This window comes from Lagopus muta, chromosome 3 (assembly GCF_023343835.1).
Source record: "Lagopus muta isolate bLagMut1 chromosome 3, bLagMut1 primary, whole genome shotgun sequence".
NCBI classification, from domain to species: domain Eukaryota; kingdom Metazoa; phylum Chordata; class Aves; order Galliformes; family Phasianidae; genus Lagopus; species Lagopus muta.
In genome coordinates this window covers 46,919,811-46,937,957 of record NC_064435.1, presented here as the reverse complement: position 1 = coordinate 46,937,957, position 18,147 = coordinate 46,919,811, and the positions used below count along the sequence as shown (strand labels likewise).

Sequence of the window (18,147 nt, the reverse complement as noted above, 5' to 3'; positions counted from 1 at the left end):
GCTTAAAAAAAGTGCCTTTCCTCAGCACCTGCTGTAAGACAGTCACCAGTGATGGCCCAGGGAGTGAAAAGAGACACATACTAACTACACTATCAAGCCACCAACTTCTTTTTTTAATGGAGACAGTGTTGATCACAATTTATTGTAAAGTCATGAAATGCCAGCAACAGCACAGACTGATCAGCAGGTCAGGCTGGGCAGAACCCTTGATTGTAGCCACGGCTGTTGGCTATGGGCAGCAGCACTGAGTTATGCAAGGAGGAGACAGTTTGTCTTCTACCTCCCTGACAGCAGCACTGCAGGAGGCAGAGGATGGACAGCCACTGCACTGTGGTACGAACCATGCAAGAGTAACAAATGTGAGAGTAGGTGTGTAATAAATACTTGATGACATTAGAGAGGAATGGGGGAAAAGAGGCTCGTTTAAAAAAAAATTATCTTCTGCAAGACATTAAAGCTATTTTAAGTATTGTCACTACCACAGTGGGCAGTCCAGTTTCATAGTGACTAATTGGTACACGGATCAGTTTTTAAACAACGTCCCTCTTCAAACGAAAAGGTCTGAACCCATTACGTATCCACCTGCTAAAGCTCTGGGGTTAAAGAAGTGATCAGTAATCAACATTTATTTCACACCTAGGCAGAATGGTCAGAACCAAAGGCTACTGTTCAGCTTCGTCTTCAATTACTTCAATTCTGCGTGGCCCGTAGAGTAGAACGTAGGCTATATGCCAGTCTCCTCCCCCCGATAACCTCAGAATGTCTTCAGGTGTAACAATGCTGACTTTGTCATCATCAAACTTAATCCACTCATCTGTAAGAAAAACAGAGACTGCTTGTAACAGAAGGGCAGCACCATGAAGAGAGCTGACAATCCATCAGCTCCCTCCTTTCCCAGCGCCATTTTACTTTCTTTTCACCTTGTTTCCTTTTAACCCAGGACACGTAGTGCCCAGAGGAACTTGATCTGCCCTGATGCGTTAGTACTGCCTGCAGGTCGTAATAGCCACAGTTATTAGAACCAATATCTGAAAGGAAGAGAAAAAAAAACTGCTTAAGCTTTTCTTAAAGGACCAATCTTAGTATTTTTAAGAACAAAGACAAGTTTACCACACTGCAGCACTGCAGCTGTGTAAAACCCTCCTTATAGCACAGTTCTAAATGCAGCAGCTTTCAGCCAGGACACGGGCTATGCTGTGACCTCACTGTGCAGATGGATGAGGTGCACACACAGCAAAGCCTGCAGCACTCAGCAGGTGATAGGTGGCCAGCAAACATGGTCCTGTGGGACAGGTTCAGCCAACACTTCGCTCCAATGTCAGCTGCTCTCTGCACTCAGGGTGGGTTTTGAAAGTCCTCTTCCCAGTTTCTGCTTCAGTTCCAGCTTTCCCCCACCCAGTGGTAGAACACACAAAATGAGTGCACGTTCCATGCAAATGGCTCCTGATGCAGGTATTTTTCATATATTAATTTGTCAGACATATGAGAATTACATTTTAACTTGCCTAAACTTTCAATTCCTTGTATTTCCATCACTTTCTGAACATGAATATCCAAATGCACTGACAGGAGGGTTCTCAAGTATTCCTTCTATCTGCTCCACTTAAGCATGAGTAAATAGAAAATAACTTCAAACCAGATACATTTCCCCATACTCACCATCAGGAAAGGAAAAGGGCTCGTATTTAACTTCTTTCTGTGCACCATCGCTTTTACTCAGCTGGAAAACAACGAGCTGAATTAATGCGGACACATTTTGAAAAAGTTTTGGCACAATCTCACCAAAGACCAACTGTGCATTCGATTAAATGTGTTTTACTACTAAACTTTTTTTATTCCAATCTGAAACAGATTCTACTGCAATTACTTCTAGCAGGACCTCCCAAAACCTCATCTAGGTAGCACCAGTTTCCAAAGCAACCTGCTGCAGGGAACTGCTTTAGCAGAGGGTTAGACTTGAAGACTCCCAGAGGTCTCTTCCAACCCCTGTAATTCTGTTGAACCACTGTAACACACACTGCCCTGACCATGGCCACCAAAGGCACTCTGCAACTCAAGGTTCCATTCCTTGCCAGGGACTTGCTGGCAGAAGAAATGGTTATGAGAAAATCCCAGGCAGACCAAGTGCCAACACACTGTGCTTTAGAATAGCTCTTTTCACTTCTGACTGTGTAAAAAGGGGTGCAAGCCTTATTCATGTATTTACATGCAACTGCCAAGAATTACGGTGGGAAAAGACAAGCAGAACACACTATAGGTTTTGTTCACTTTTTCTCTCCATCGAAGGAAAACAAAAAAAGGAAGTCAGTTTTAGAATATGGAAGACAGGATAGGAAATGAAACTTTACTAAGCGTTCAGAGCACAGCCTTTTAGCTCACTGCTAAGTATGTTCTAAACGAGTCACGAGACGAGCAGGACGCCCCGTACAGCTCTCTGCAGGCACTGGGCAGGCAGCAGCTGTACAGCTCTGTGCCCTGCTTCTGAGCTCCAAAAAAAAACAAACAAAAAAACATTTTAAAAGGAGAAGCAATCCAACTCACTGCTTCCAGCAGAAACTCGGAACCCTGACTGCAAACAACTGATTTGTTGATTTGCTCAGTGAACATCAACAACAGTGACAAGGTGCTATGCTCAAGTATTTGAACATGCGAAACTGAAGACCCTTCTATACCAGTAACTTGGTGCAATTTACTAACATGCAAATCTGATGGGAACACAAAGGGCTTGTGGGGAGATCCTTCAGTGAATATGAACAAAGAATCTCATTAGATTAGGAGAAACTGCCTAATGCTGCAGCCCATAGTATCAATAATCATTTCAGGTGTATGCTGCACTTAACCTAACTGCCCATGAAACTGCCACAAGACTCACATTCTTTGGCTGTTGATTTACTTTTTTGTCTTCAAGATCTTTGAATTTTGATCGGTAGGAAACCATTTTTTCCTGAAGATCTGGCGTACACAGCTCATACACATCCAGCATAAGAGGAAATTTCACATCCTAGGAAGTAAACAGCAGAAAGAAAATATGCACAACTTCGTACGCTATGTGGAAGCGTTCTCCTTAAGTCAGCAAATCCAACTAAATGAGACTCAATGTATTATGACAACTTCATCTGCTGAACTACGTACAGCAATGTATATACTTCAATCCCTAACTTCCCCCTTCCAGCCTATTTTGGCAGCACAGTTTGCCATGTAGCATCATTGGGTCCCTCAATACAAGAAAGACATCAAGGACCTAGAGCGTGTCCAGAGAAGGACAGCAAAGCAACAGACCCTCACAAGTCTTACAAGGAACAGCTGAGGGAATTGAGATTGTTCAGTCTGGGGAAGAAGAGGCTCAGGGGAGACCTTATTGCTCTCTACAACTCCCTGAAGGGAGGTTGTGGCAAGGTGGGGGATTGGCCTCTTCTCCTAGGTAACAGCAACAGGATGAGGGAATGGCCTCCAGTTGTGCCAGGGGTGGTTCAGGATGGGTATCAGGAGAAATTTCTTCTCAGAAAGAGTGGTGATGCAGTGGCACAGGCTGCCCAAGGAGGTGCTGCAGTCACTGTCCCTGGAGCTGTTCCAGAACTGTGCGGATGAGGAACTGAGGGATGGGGGCAGTGGGCATGGTGGGGATGGGCTGATATTTAGACTAGATGATATTAGTGATCTTCCCAACCTTAATGATTCTGGTATTCTATGGTAACAGGGAACAAAGGTGCTTCATACTCGAGCAATGAAATTCTACTATTAATATTTCTCAAGTAATTTTAAAGAAAACAATTTAGTAAATGACCTGCAAGCATTATTCATCACCCATAATAAAAAGCATAAAGAAGAATTAAGCTTTAATACGTAGAAAACTTACCTTAAGAACTTTGGCATTCACAGACTCTTTCTCTTTGTAAAAAAATCTAACCATCTGAATGGTCAGGTACGCTGGCAAGCGACTAATTTTCGACTAAAAAAGAAGTTTAGAAGATGCTATTAATTCAGATACATTCACAGATCATTTATACCTTAAACACCATTCATCCTAACTTACAGGATATTGCAGGAACGTTTTTGTACATAGAGGAATAAAAGGCCTCCCCTCTTGCAGTTCTATATAGCATTGTACTCAAAGAAATAATCCACAACTGAAATTTCTCAGTAGTGGATATTCAGGTGCTTTATAAACATAAATCGCGTGCAGCAACAAGTTTGTGTTTTAGGACAGAAAACTGGCAGCAGCTGAAGAAAAAAAATCAGAAAGAACAACACAAACACCACTCACAGATTTGATATAGAGTGCATTTCTCTGCAAAGTTGGAGAGAGTTTGGTGATTTCCTCTTGAAGACGCTGTTCAAAAAAGCACAACAGACACATCTGTCATAAAGCACTGAGCTTCAAGCACAGCACGGATAAACAAACTAAGCATTCTGCTGTTGATCCATTCCACTGCTATCGGCCATTTGGTCATAAGGCTTTTTGAAATCCCTTGGCACAACCACCACGGCCATTCATTTGTCCAGCTCCACATCCACCATTCATGAGACCTCACAAGACTCTGTTTCTCTCTGCAGAATACATTACTCTCCAAGAAAACCGCAGTTTAGAACTGAAGAATCTGGGTTTGGTTACAAATGTGCTGCGCCGTGTCACACCTGGAACACAAATTTCCAGTTTCCTGTGGCACAAATATTTGCACATTTCTCAGCTGTTGGTCTACAGTGGGCAGAGTTGTGTACAAGGAGATGGGCAGCAAAGATCCACTTCTGGGGACCTTTCCCAGGTCAGGGAAGAACTGACCTGGCTGTTAGCACTGGGACTCTCTGCTGCCACAGACAATCCAGCATCAGAATTCTAGCTGACCTTTTTTGGCCTGAAAGTGAGGTTTCCTTTTTCTTAATTTTCATACTCTGTGAGCATTAAACTATTTTATCTTATTCTTCCTTCCAAATTCTGTAAAAAGGTAAAGCAGATATAGAGACTGTTTGAGACCCGTAAAGCTGATCTAATCCTGTACAAACCAAATCACGGCTTTCACTCCTAGTCTTACAAAACTGCTCTGTAAAAGCAGTGAGCACAATATTTGCATGTTGAAGGGATTAAGATTTGTTTTTCCCTTACCTGCTGCTTTCCCTTCAAACACAGCAATCAAAATAGCAGCCTAATTAAGAACTGACTTTTGGAGAACTACTTACAGCGTGCTTTATTTCAAAAATCATTTGGATGAGCTGCTCAGGGACATGATCTAGGGGTGGGCTGTTAGAGTTAGGGTAGTATGGTTAGGTCGTGGTTGGACTCCATGACCTTTAAGGCTTTTCCAGCCTGAGCAACTTTATGATTCTATGATCCTATTCAGTCTGTAATGCAAGACAGATGAAAAATACCTCCTGTTAAAACTACGTGTTGGTTTGCATATGGATACCTGCTTGAGGAAGGCCACAGCAGGGTTAAAAAAAAAAAAAAAAAAAGCTCTGCTGAAGTCTGCTTCATATTAACACATAATTCATTCTCATTTCCGTCTACAACACCCCAAAAAGTCTTGGAACTTATCAAAGTTTGGACAGCAGATGTGAATTCCAAGTCAGGGGTAAATTTAAAAAAAATAAATAAAAATCAAACCACCACCACAAAACCCAAATCATTTGGAATTGCAATTAAATAAAAATTGTAATGACTTACCAGTTTTAGTCCTGTAAACAGATATTTCACTTCTTGATTGATAAAGCAGCTGAGCTGAAGTTGATTCTCCTTTCCTTTAGTTACCTCTTCTTCTTCAGCTTCTGTACATTTCATGCTTCACAAAATTAAGGAAAACCATTGTGCACCACAGAGCTGAACTAGTGAAGGAGCTGTGCTAGTGAAAACTCCTCCTTCTTGAAAGGAAGGCTATTTCTTCATTCCTCTCCACACATTCTCCTAATCAATCCATCCAAGTTGTTGCGCTGTTATTTTTTCTATCCACTAACAAGATACTTTTCTGACTGCTTGCAATGTACTCATTCTACAAATGCTGCCATAGTAACACTCAGGAGGCTTGCAACCCAACTTTCCTAACAGGTCTCCTTCTCCTGTCATTGACCAGCATTCCTGCTAACTACCCATTCTGCTCCTTTCAAATGCTTGAGGAATAAAAGACATCACAGCGCAAGGAGAAAGACATATGACTCAAAATATGAGGTCTTTACTCTTCAACTTCTTTACTCCTTCCAATACTTGAAGGGAGTGTATAAACAGGAGAGGGAACAGCTGTTTACAAGGGTGGATAATGATAGGACAAGGAAGAATGGTTTTAAACTGAGACAGGGGAGCTTTAGGTCAGATATTAGGAGGAAATTTTCCACACAGAGGGTGATAACACACTGGAACAGGTTGCCCAAGGAGGCTGTGGATGCCCCATCCCTGGAGGCATTCAAGGCCAGGCTGGATGTGGCTCTGGGCAGCCTGGTCTGCTGGCACGTAGCAGGGGGGTTGAAACTGGATGATCATTGTGGTCCTTTTCAACCCAGGCCATTCTGTGATTCTTCATTACTAGCAAGCTATGAGATACAACACCTTGTCTTACGGGAGTCTTCCTTATTTCAAAAGAGCAAAGCCCACACTAGAAACCTTTCAGGCAAGTGGTGGTCAGTTTAATGATTTTGTGACGGCAAAAAGGACAGATGGATTGCTTGGCAGAACACACAACCCCCATGTGGTCAACTCCTTTTTGTTTTCACTGTTAAAAAAATCTACTAGAAAGCTGGGAGCCAAATACATTTCTTACACATTGTTCGATAAGTACCTGATTTATCTCTTGAGAAATCCACCTCATCTCAAGCTATCATTTGTCCACGTTTAGTACACCAAGATTATCTGCAACACTCAGGGGAAAAAGGCTATTTTAGGAAGTTAACTACTTTTACCTGAATAAAACATCTCAGAACCCTCCCAGCAGATAACTGAAAGTCTTTTCTGGAAAGAAAATCTGGTATTTAAATTCAGTGAGTTTTTTTCCCTGCAAATTTCCATTATTTTCCTTCCTCTCCAAGTATATACAAACTTGACTTCAATTGCGGAGTACTCCTGCAATACATCATTCCTTTTATCCCCTGACAAGTCTCTATTTTCCATGCTTCTTTAGATGATGCTTTTCATGCTCCCTGCACTCAATAAAAGAAGCACAAAATCATTAAACACCCCACATGCCTTGCCTTAGTCCATAGGATACGCAGTTTCAAATTCAATGCTGAAGAACTGATCAATTAAACTCTTCTTTTTAGAAGCTGTTGCTGTAGCTCCAGAGTCTGTCTGTAAAACAAATCCTCTTATGACATAACTTTAAACAGCATGTAAAAACAGTCTTCTTAATAACCCTATTTCAATTCCTTGAAGCCTGTTCCTTCACCTTTCTTCAGGTGCATTTTTCCTAGTCCATCCCCTTTCACAGTGTAAAACTTCATAGAAGGAATGCATTTATAGCACTGCTGCTGTTAAGGCCACCTCAAGGCACATCAGCAAGCAAGATTTCAATCAAAATGTGCCACATCACAAGTTAAATGTCTTTAAATTTTAGAGTAAATTTAAATTTTAGAATCTTTAAATTTTAGAGTCTATCAAATTTTTTTTCTGCTGCTGAGATTCTCCAGAAAACCATTTGCAGAGGAAGAAAGTCACTTTCTCCCCAAGATTTTATCATATAAACTTATTTCGTATCAGGTTGTCAGTTCTCTGTTTAGAACAGCAATTGTATACCTAAGAAGAATGCTGCTGGGTTTTTTTTTTCAGACACAAATTTGTTCTTTTATCAGTTTTTGGTTCTTGTATGCTAGATTCATAGGCTACCGTGGCCAGCTGCCAAGTACTCACATCCACCTCCACCCTGGTCCAAAACACTCCCTAAAAGGTCCAAATGAAAAGTATTCCAAAAAATACACTACAGCACAGCTTGCAAAATAGACAGCATTACCATGAGCAGTCACCAGAAAGCAATTTCACTTACTGGACTACAGACACGTGTTTAAGAACTCAGTGAGCAGATGATTTTAAAAGTTATGTGAAGTTTAAGTATAATATTATAAATTCTAACTCCAGACAGAGTGAGACCACAATTACCTCCATCACTGTATCACCTTCTATGCCTTCCAGCTTCTGCTGTAATACCCTCATCATCTGCACCCAGCACTCATTAGCATCCTAGGACAGGAACAGAACATGAAATAGGACTAACAGCAGAATGATTTAAAGAACAGCATTACAATCATCCATCCTCACATTGTAAAACCAAATGTAACAATTCGCTAACAATTTATCTCTGTATCCTTTCAGAAATAGGGCATGAAATTACATTTCACTTTTCTACACAATACAAAGGCCAAAATGTACTGGGTTACATTATTTTCACAGAAAATGAAAACATATATGCATTGTGCTAAGACTTCCAAGACAATACAGAACTTTCAAGCAGTGAGTTAATAATCACTCTTTACCTGTTGGAGGTATTGTCCTTGATCACCTTTCTCTGCAAACTGTGGGAAGGCCATATGTAAAAACTGCAGGAGAATGATAGGTGGGATACTGGAGGAAGTTTTATCCATGGAATCAAACAAGTCTCTAAGAGCTTGAAAAAAAAGTTAAACGTTTTGAGAAGCGGAAAAACATTTAAACACATCAGGAGGTTTAAAAAGAACAGTAAAATGACAGCAATATTTAAAGACTGATCATTTAACAGTGCCCAACTTGACCCTTCCCAAACAGGGCCAAATTGTCCAGGTGCCATAGCAGGTGCACCTCAAATCTCATTTGTCAACTTGACTTTACAAAGGTAAAGATGACAACTCAGAGTTTGATGCATCCTGTTTTGACTCTCCTGGCTGCTAAAAGAAGAACATTTCTGAGTAGTTTGCACTGCATTTAAGACACATCTAAGCAACGATGTTTCCGCAGTGAGACAACACCTAGAGAGACCAGAAGGCGTTCACAATCTACGCTCCAAAGTGGCTCCACCAACTATTTGGAAAGAAAAAAATCATTTTTTCCAACTAAAATATCTAGAAAATGCTTGTGTTTGATTTAATACCCATGAAAAGAAGTACATGGATACATGCGTGCAGACATTCAGTGACTTTGTGCAATTCAGTGACTGATATGATTGCATGACGAGACGTGTGCCTTTCTTTTTGGCTCTGGACACACTCTCATGAAGGCCTTAACAAACCATGTTATAGCAGTTCACATTAACAAATCACTTCAGAGACACCTGTTAACCCTCACAACCACCCCGTGAAGTAGGCAATGATCGCACAGTCACCAACTCACAAACAGAGAGACTATTGAATAGAATCGTGAACTGGTGAATATAGGCAAGATCATATGGAACCAAGGTCAATTTTTGCCCTTCGTTACAGAATGTGTTCACTGATCTTGGAGAGAGGATCAACTGAGATGATGCAGTAATTAAAAAAAATGCCCTACGTGTTATGCAGGAGTTCTTGACCAACTCAGCACCAGACAGTTAACTAAGAAATAACTCAGACCTTTAACCATTACAACTCCTAAAAAGCAGAGCTGTCACCTCAAAAAGAAAATAAGGGACACAAAGTAAAGGCAGCAGAAAGGGGAGGGGCAGGCATGGTTGTATAGAGTAACCATTGAACTTACCACCCCACAATTCGATCAGCAGGCATACCCACAAACTTGACCTTTCCTTCCTTATATTGTTTTGTTTTTCCTTAAATGGACTGGTAGAAATCCCAGTGTCCTGGCCCAGCATCATAGTGGGGCAATGAAATAGAGTAAAAAAAGAAAGAGTGGACAAGTAGTACCCTTGTTCAAGTCTAAGGGGTCTAACTAGAATTCTAGTTAGAGCTTGGAGATAAGGGGCCACGGTGAGCTCCCAAATCGTGAGCACCCAGATCAACATGACAAAGAGTAACTTTCCTTTCTAAGAGGTTACTTTGTATTGGTAGGGCTCTTCAGGGTAAAGGCTAAGATCAGCAGCCACTAAGGCCATTAAGACCACTAAGCATCAGCTACCACCCAAACAATAAAGCATTTAAAAAATAATAAATAAAATCCATATGCTACGGGTGCGGCGTTAGCCTACCGGCAAGTGAATCCAAGAACTGCTCATGAAAATATTCCTATGCAAAATGATGCAAACAGCAGATGGATGGAGTCTGCCTTAGAGAGCTCCAATCTATTTGCCTACGTGCAACACAGTATGACATGAACACTTGTTATCTAAGCCTGGCTAGCACTGAGCATATTTCTTCCAGCGTGCAGCTACGTAACATGCAGTGATGTATGCTTTGCAGCCTTTAAAGACATTAACCAAGCAAAATGAGCTCTCCAATGCTTAGCAGATCGGAAGTTCCTAAGGTGTATGCACTGAAGAAACACACGCTGAGCTCTAGCTGCAATTTTCACCTCCATTTAACAGGAAATCACACTCTAGCCTAAAAGCCTATGTTTTCTCTAAACACCAACCTGCAGTAATGTACTGAGCAGAGGCCATTTCTCCTGAAGCTCTTAAGGCACCACCATACCTAGAAGAGAAGAATTTGTACGGTTTACGCTCAAATCATGAAGAGCAGTCAAGTGGGCAACCAATTTAAAGAAAGGCATCAAAAGAAGTCAATCGTTAAAACCAAAGTAACTGAAGAAAAGACTCGTATCAAAGTCTTGGTTATTCTGCGAGCACGTGCCAGAAAACTGGCAACTTTGAGAACACACAAATGCTGCCTCCCTAATTCATTTTCCTCAAAGATGCAATCCAGTTTCAAAGAAACCAAGAAAATATTTGAGTAGAAGCTACCCTATTTCTGAAACGTATGCCACAGCTGCTTTAGATGCATGGAAAAAAAACACATTCACAGACAGGAGATAAAATGACAGAGATTGAGGACAGTCTTCCTACCTTCATAGCAGAAGAAGAACAGAGAGAGATGATGCGTTTTGGAGCAGACGGAAGCATTTCCCACACTGGAAATGTGGGGGAGCCCACCCACATTATGAGAACTTAGCACTCCCCTTTGGAAGAGTTCTTAATTTTACCACCTGCATGGAGAACATAGGCCTTCCTCAAAGGATATAAGCCTTCAAGCCAAAGGAAGGCCTCGTGCATTCTTAGGTAATCTCAGATCAGACTTCAAGTGATGAACAGGAGGCCTGCCTCCTGCCACGCCTCAAAAATGGGAATAACCTTGCAGAGATGAACTGAACAGCTGGAACAAAGCCACACAGTAAAGTTGCCCCATTCAAGACCATTCACCTCTCTCCCACTGCCATCTACCCTCCCACGTCATCACCAAGCAGAGGAGGCCAAGCAGAGGCCAGCTCTCCCATGGAAAACTCCACGCTAACGGCTCTTTTGCAGTAATTCATCTGGAGGACAAATTCAGGCTCATCCTCTGATCTTTACAATATTCAAGAAGTTTCTACTAGATTCCTCACAAAAAGAAGTTTGGTCATTTCAATATTTTAGTCCACAATCACAGATATTCTACAACCAGAACTAATGAAACAGATTCTGATGGACTTGGCTGCCATTCCCTACCCATCGCTGAAACTCCAGTTTCTTTCTGTAACACCCATGGCTTTCCCAAAAAACCCTGCTGTTTTATCTCCAAGCACCAAAAGGTTAATACTAACTTCAGAATCTCACAGTTGAAAGCATATTATGCTATAAAATCATCAAGTTTAAAAAAAGGCAACCTTCAGAGGAAGAAGAGTCATGTACAATTCTTTCATACAAATAACACAGAGAAGGTTCAGAGTTCAGCAGGCCTGCCGAAGCATTCTAAACAAGCCTTCCTTTCAGTTAAGCAAAACTCATTCTCTCCATTAAAAGCTATTTCCAACAAATACTTGGTTTAAATCTTTTTTAAAAGTTTAAACTAGCAAAGCCATAGCGCACACTTTAATTAATCATCCTATTAATCCTTACCAGATTTAAAGAGCGTTACAGTAATCCATAGTATTAAAAGACTGTTCCACAAAATGCATGCTATTTCATAAGCTAAAGAAAACATTCTAGTCATGGTATTTTTGTACTGAGTCCTACCTTTTAAGGGCCTCTTTCACTTCTGGCACTGAGCGGATACACTGAACCGTAGCATTCATGTAGCAAGTGTTGCCAAGGTTTGTCAATCCACATGGTAACTCCATCTACCAAAAAATGTACAAGGGTGCTTGAATAGAGAGCCCTGGAAGCCTTTCTTCCAGAAAAGCTGTAATTGCACATAAAACTTGCAAGAAAAGGAACCATCAGAGATGAGTAAAACCTAGAATGTTCCATCAGGCTACTTTGTTGAGTTTCCCAGAGCTGTTTTCTGACTGTATGAATCTACTTCACAATTCACTGCTTTCAGAGGACATCCAAGAACACTTTGCGACTTTTTTGCTCTGCACGTTTAATTTATCGAGCATATTCTTCAAGCGGGCAGTCAGTTAGAAAGTTCAATTATGATTCAATCCCAGTTTTGACCTTAAAATCCTATTTCTGTGAAATTTCCACATGAGTTCACTTGTAAGTAACACTGGGGTTTTAATTACAAACAGTTTTCAGCACAACTCTGAACGGGATAAAGTTCACAGCCGGAGACAAAAGCATTACTTAAATTCTTCCCTGGAGTTCTGCGACAGACCGTCCATCTGCTCTTTTTACACAACTGCTGACAAATGTGGAGGCCAAGTAATAATTGCACTAACCAGTTTTAGCAACCACCATAAATCACAACGTAACAGCTCTTTTTTGGTTTCATTGTTTTGCAGATATCCTGCATGTTTGAGTAGCTGTCAGGAGAAAGCACGCAGCTTAATGATTCCATCATTCCCAGGAAAACATATAATCTGATCCCAATCCAATAATGTCAAACCTACTTCAATTTTAGAAAGACAAGTTTGCGTAACGTAATGCTTTCAACGAGAACAAACAAGAACACAAACCACCTCTGGTTTCCCTTCAGAAATGTGAAGACATATCACGCCCCTTTGCTCAGGGATGTCATTTAGCAGAGGGTTGTTAGGTAGTATGGCTAGGTTGGACTTGACGATCTCTAAGGTCTTCTCCAACCTGAGCAATTCTATGATTCTATTCTGTGAAGGCAGGGAACACCTTTGTGCATCTCTTATTCAGGTAGATCTCAGGACAGCAGTACAGACCATTTCTAAAGGCACCAGCAACGCTCTTTTTAGAACATTTACTCAACTGCCTGCTTAAAGACAGCATTAGAGACTGGACTTTTAAAGTACATCCCATACCTTAACTTGGTCGTCCATTTAATTTCACGTTTAAGGAGATACAAATGCTAAACAGAAGAACCGCAGACTCAAAATACACTTTTAAGCAACTTAAGAATTAGTACTTAAGCTTTTAAGCACTTGCTGCTATTCAGAAATTCACAAAGGAAGTGAAGCTGGTAACATGCTTACTGCAGAAGCCAGCTGCTCTTCTGTCATGTCCTCCACAAAGACGGGCCGAGCAATGGGCTCTTCCGGGAGCGCATCTGCAGAGCCCATCATCAATAAGGTCATTCCCTTGGAACACAATAAAGACAGCAATAAATGTTTAGGCTCAGTTAATCCCTTAAAAGCAACAGAATGTGAAGCCCTTAACATACTAAAGGTATTTCCCCAAACATAAGATAGATCTTTCTCTTAAGTTACCAAACTCATTTCTTGCCAGTAGCTGACAACTGGAGATTCCAATCAGGACTGCATTTAACAATCAAGAGTAACCCAAATGTGAAGTGTTCAAAAAAAGCTCCCTTCCTGATAGACACTGGATGCATCTTGAAGACCTCGGTGCAAATATTCCTCTTCCCCTAACTTTCAGAAAGAACCTTGGAACCAAGGATAACTGAGCACCTGACTTCCAATAGGAAAACAGTTGCAACACTTGAGATTCTCAATCAGAAAAAGCCCACAAGACCTCATGGTCAGAATTCTCAAAACAAAAAATGATCCTCCCTTTCAGCCAAGAATCAGGGGAAACACGTCAGACAGATGCTGGCCAAAACTGGGACCACAGCACTGAGTACAGAATTTTTTTTCCACCTGAAAAGCAAGCGGGACAGGAAGTAACACCCTTTGGCCTGGCACGTTCCAAGGATGTTAAACTCATCAAAAAGTCAGTTTAGGCAGGGGGACAAATTCAGGGGATAAAAAAGAATGCCTCTGGGACTGCTACAAGGAAAAGGAGTTTGTCAGTGTTCAACAGGAAAAAATCTATACAGAGTAAGGTCTATCTATCAAAGGGGAAAAAATGGCTATCTGAAGGCTACAAATGGAACACCATAAGGAAAAGGATGAAGTGCACCCAACAAGTTGTACAAATCATGACTAAAATGATAAAGGCAGCTGTAAGCATGACAGTATGCAGAAAAGAAAGAGACTGGTGATATACTGGATGTTTTGCTGAGCAACTCTGCTACAGTAGCTGCAACATACTGCTGCAGGCTCTAACAGGTGCTCAGGAACTAATGGCAAGGGTAACAATCACACTTATTGACTCAACCTGCTCAATAAAGAGATGTTACAGTATACCTACAGAAATGAAAATGATTGAAAACACAAAAAATGCCTGTTTTGGCATTATACAGGTAAGAAATACAAACATGTTTACTTCTCATTTCCTCACTGAGCAAATTCAAAAGTGCCAATAGGCACAACCCATGGCTTTGCTTTGAACAACAGCCATCTAGAACAGGAGAACAAATTTCAGAAGGCTAATGAGAAAGGCAGCAAACAGAGTGGTTGCTTTAGCATCCCCAGCACAAGGAGCAGCAGTGAGGAGCCAGTAAGAACACTCAGGTCCAACAACTCTACAACTATTTTCCATCAAGGCCTAGTTTTAAAAAAGGAACTACTCACTCAAACAGAGCCCACACAGAAACAAAAGCTTTATGTTCTTCTTTAAAGGCCAAAATGTATAATTATATAAATCTCAAGGCAGTAAAATGTAGATATTGCTTAGAACTTACATTTTTTATTTTTATGTTCCCCCAGTCATCATCCTGTATGTGAAGTGAAATAAAAGAGGTTATTTACTTTCCACCAAAAGACAAGTGAGCAGTCTCATTAACATTTATCACATATTTCTAATATACAACTGCGTTTCATCCAAAATTCTCAATTATGATGGATTTACACATCATTAGCCTTGTCTAAGAAAAATAAAAAGCAACCAAGCCACCTTCTCAATAAGGTGTTCAGATGTAAACCAATTTGCTAGGAAAGCTGTCCACGTTGCATAACATGGAGGTAAACCTCCAGCAAAGCACCAGACAAACTTTTCTTCAGCTGAAAAACAAAAAAGTTGCATACAGACTATGAACATTCAAAAGGAACAGCTGAACAAGAACTGCAGAGTTTTGCAGTCTTTTGGGTTTGTTTTTTTTTTGCACAGAAAAATCAGTGAAAAAGTGATTCAAAACTGCAGTACACCTCCCAGTCATTCAGCAACAAACTTTCAGCATAAATTTCCAGCAGCAGGCAACAAATCACACAGATTATTTCTGAGAAGTAGAGACCGTTTAATTCTAGAGAAGCACTCAAATACGGATGTTGTTAATTATGTCACAGCGTAATTAAATCAGAAATAATGCAGAAAAACAAATGGATTCCAACCTTCAGGGTTCCTCCTTTAAGCATGACCTTCTGTCGAGCCGGCTGAACTCCGGTCAGGGCAAAGAGCTGAGCCTTGAAGACCATTGGAGGCTCATCCGTGTTCAGCTCCACACCATCGAATTTCTCTTTTCCCCATTTCACATTAACTGCAAACAGAAGTATTTTGAAACTAGATTATTTCCTAAAATGAAAGAACATAATTACCAAGATGGAACCAATATTACAAGTTTTAGACTTTATACCATCTCAAAACAGTTGGACACCCTTGACATTAGGGGACACCCTTCAAAGCATAACGGAGATCCTATTGTGATCCAACTTTGATCCAACATGTGTACTGAGAACTTCTACACACAACAACTGCACAGGAGAGAATCAGAAATTCTTTTGGTAAGTCTTCACTGAAGCAGACATAAAGTGAACTCCTCCAATCTCATGGTGCTGTCCACTGCAAACAAATTTCTGTAGGAAGTTGGGACACGCATTAAGGTAAGTTTTTCATTCTCCTTCAGTGGCAAACAAGTTTTAAAAGCCATCGTTTTGGCTCCAAATATTACTATCCACACTGAGCGACACAAGGTGGTAACCATGTATTGACACAAGCCCCAAAAAACAGCACACCCCCTGCTTCTTTTAGCACAACACTAACTTGACAGTGCCACGTTAGCAGGGGAGTTGATGATCCCAGAAGTCCTTTTCAACCCAACAACTCAATAATTTGGCAATCTGAACTACACTGCTGCCTTATTTTCGGCAGCACCTACCATACCTGCATGCAAACACAGCTCCTGGAGCTCTGTTCCCAGTACAGGTGCAGGCCTGGAACCAAGCAGTCACATGGTGTTTGGTCGTGCTAGTAGGAGCAGAATCACAAAACTGTAAAGGTTAGAAAGGACCTCTGGAGATCATTCAGACCAACCCCCGGCTAAAGCAGGTTCCCCACAGCAGGGTGCACAGAAAAGCATCCAGGTGGGTCTTGAATGCCTCCAGAGAAGGAGGCTCTGCAGCCCCTCTGGGCAGCCTGTTCCGGTGCTCTGCCACCATCACAGTGAAGAAGCGTGAGGGAGCTCCCTGTGCTCCAGTTTGTGCCCATTTCCTGGTTTTGTTGCTGCACACCAGTGAGTACAGCCTGTGTCACCAGTGAAACGTCCAGCACACAGACACAGGAGCATGCTACCTGCATCCTGCAAGGCTAACTCACACAGAGCAGGGAGACACACAAGTGTGTTTTTAGGGAACACTTGTTTGATGGCTTCACATCAGTTGATCTCACACGTGCATAAAGGCTGAAGTTGAGCTGAAAGCCTGCAAAACACAGCATGTAACAACAACCCACGTGCGTGCTAAGCAGTCAGCAGACCCTGAGTGGAGGCAGCCCTCTCCTTATGTCCCACCTGTACTTTTGCTTGAAGTAAATCTACTCCGTCATTTCTGGGTTTGTTTCACCACAGAACTCGAGAAGCCACAACTTAAAATCTTCCCGAAAGGGTAAGACTGCAGATATCAGCAACGCGTGTGACGGCAACAAGGACGAATGAACGGAGCGCAGGATCGCATAACACGCCGATCTGGGAGAACCTCACAAGGAGCCCAGCTGAACGACGCGCGTTACGCGACGCCCGGGAGCCCCACCAGGCACGGGCCTTCCCCACGTGCCTCAGGACGGCCGCCCACCGCTGCCATCAGCCGGGCAGACCGCTCCATCGCGGTACCCGGCACCCGGCGGTTCGGAGAGGAGCGCAGAGCGAGCTTGCTTGCTTGCTCCCGCCCTCCCGCAGCTCCCAGCCCCCCGCAGCAGCCCGTCCACCGCCCCTCAACGGGCACCGCCCGGCCCGCCTCACCTGAGAAGAGCGGCATGGCGGAGGGCAAGGAGCGGCGGCGGGAGCGGCGTTACCGGAGGGAAGCGGCAGGCACACGGGAGGGGCGGGCGGCGGCGGCGGCAGCTCGGGCGCGGCCCCCTCCCTCGGGCTCTCATTCAAACCGGCCCCTCAGGATGACGCTGCAACGCGGCCGCTGCCGGAAGCGGGGCGGGGTGCGCGCGCAGCGCCGGAAGGGCAGGGACGGGCGGGAGAGAGAGAGCGGGAACGCGCGTGGTGCTGCTGCCTCACAGGCGGGCGGGAGCGCGCACGTAGCGCGACTGTAGTGTAGCTCTGCGGCCAATACAGCAATCAGTGCTTAAACACGTAGAAAGGAGGAGAATGTCACAATGAAACGTCTCCAGACTGTCCTGCTGGTTTCCTCACATCTCTCTGGGATGGTGCTTCTGGAAACCCCAACACTGTTCCACTGTTCCATGACCTTTCTGGTCGTGCTATCACTAAAGTAGCTAATACAAAGCAAAATACGCTTGGTCTGATGTTAAACATGCTTAACTGAATGATGTTTGCGTTCACAAATATAATGCAAAACACACCGGGGCTGATGATGAGCAAAACATCAACTTTGTACTCCATGACCCCATGCATCACTTATCTCAGTCAGTGCAGGGCCCTCTCCTGTACAGTGTTCTCAAACAGCCACCTGGAAGGCTACAGGAGGGCGATTTGCAGTCATGAAGAGGA

The 18,147-nt window shown here is 42.6% G+C and overlaps 1 protein-coding gene across 1 annotated transcript; it reads right to left on the bottom strand.

Annotated features, from left to right (window-relative positions):
- Positions 1-92: 92 nt before the first annotated feature.
- USP14 (ubiquitin specific peptidase 14) lies at positions 93-17,631 on the bottom strand. The gene is made up of 16 exons (XM_048940701.1): positions 17,428-17,631; positions 15,587-15,732; positions 14,941-14,973; positions 13,391-13,495; positions 12,021-12,124; positions 10,445-10,503; positions 8,446-8,576; positions 8,072-8,152; positions 7,188-7,267; positions 5,660-5,774; positions 4,265-4,330; positions 3,857-3,949; positions 2,873-3,001; positions 1,660-1,720; positions 921-1,028; positions 93-814 (listed from the first exon to the last, which is right to left on the bottom strand). The coding sequence occupies exons 1-16, from the start codon at positions 17,441-17,443 to the stop codon at positions 663-665; spliced, it is 1,479 nt and encodes a 492-aa protein (XP_048796658.1). The 5' UTR covers positions 17,444-17,631; the 3' UTR covers positions 93-662.
- Positions 17,632-18,147: the final 516 nt, after the last annotated feature.

Bases quoted from the DNA above. Each gene is read 5' to 3' on its own strand.
- USP14 (XM_048940701.1), bottom strand. The intron at 3,002-3,856 runs GTAAGTTTTCTA...TTTACTTCCTAG, and splicing joins TGAATGCCAAAGTTCTTAAG to GATGTGAAATTTCCTCTTAT. The intron at 815-920 runs GTGAAAAGAAAG...TTTTTCTTACAG, and splicing joins CTGGGTTAAAAGGAAACAAG to ATGAGTGGATTAAGTTTGAT.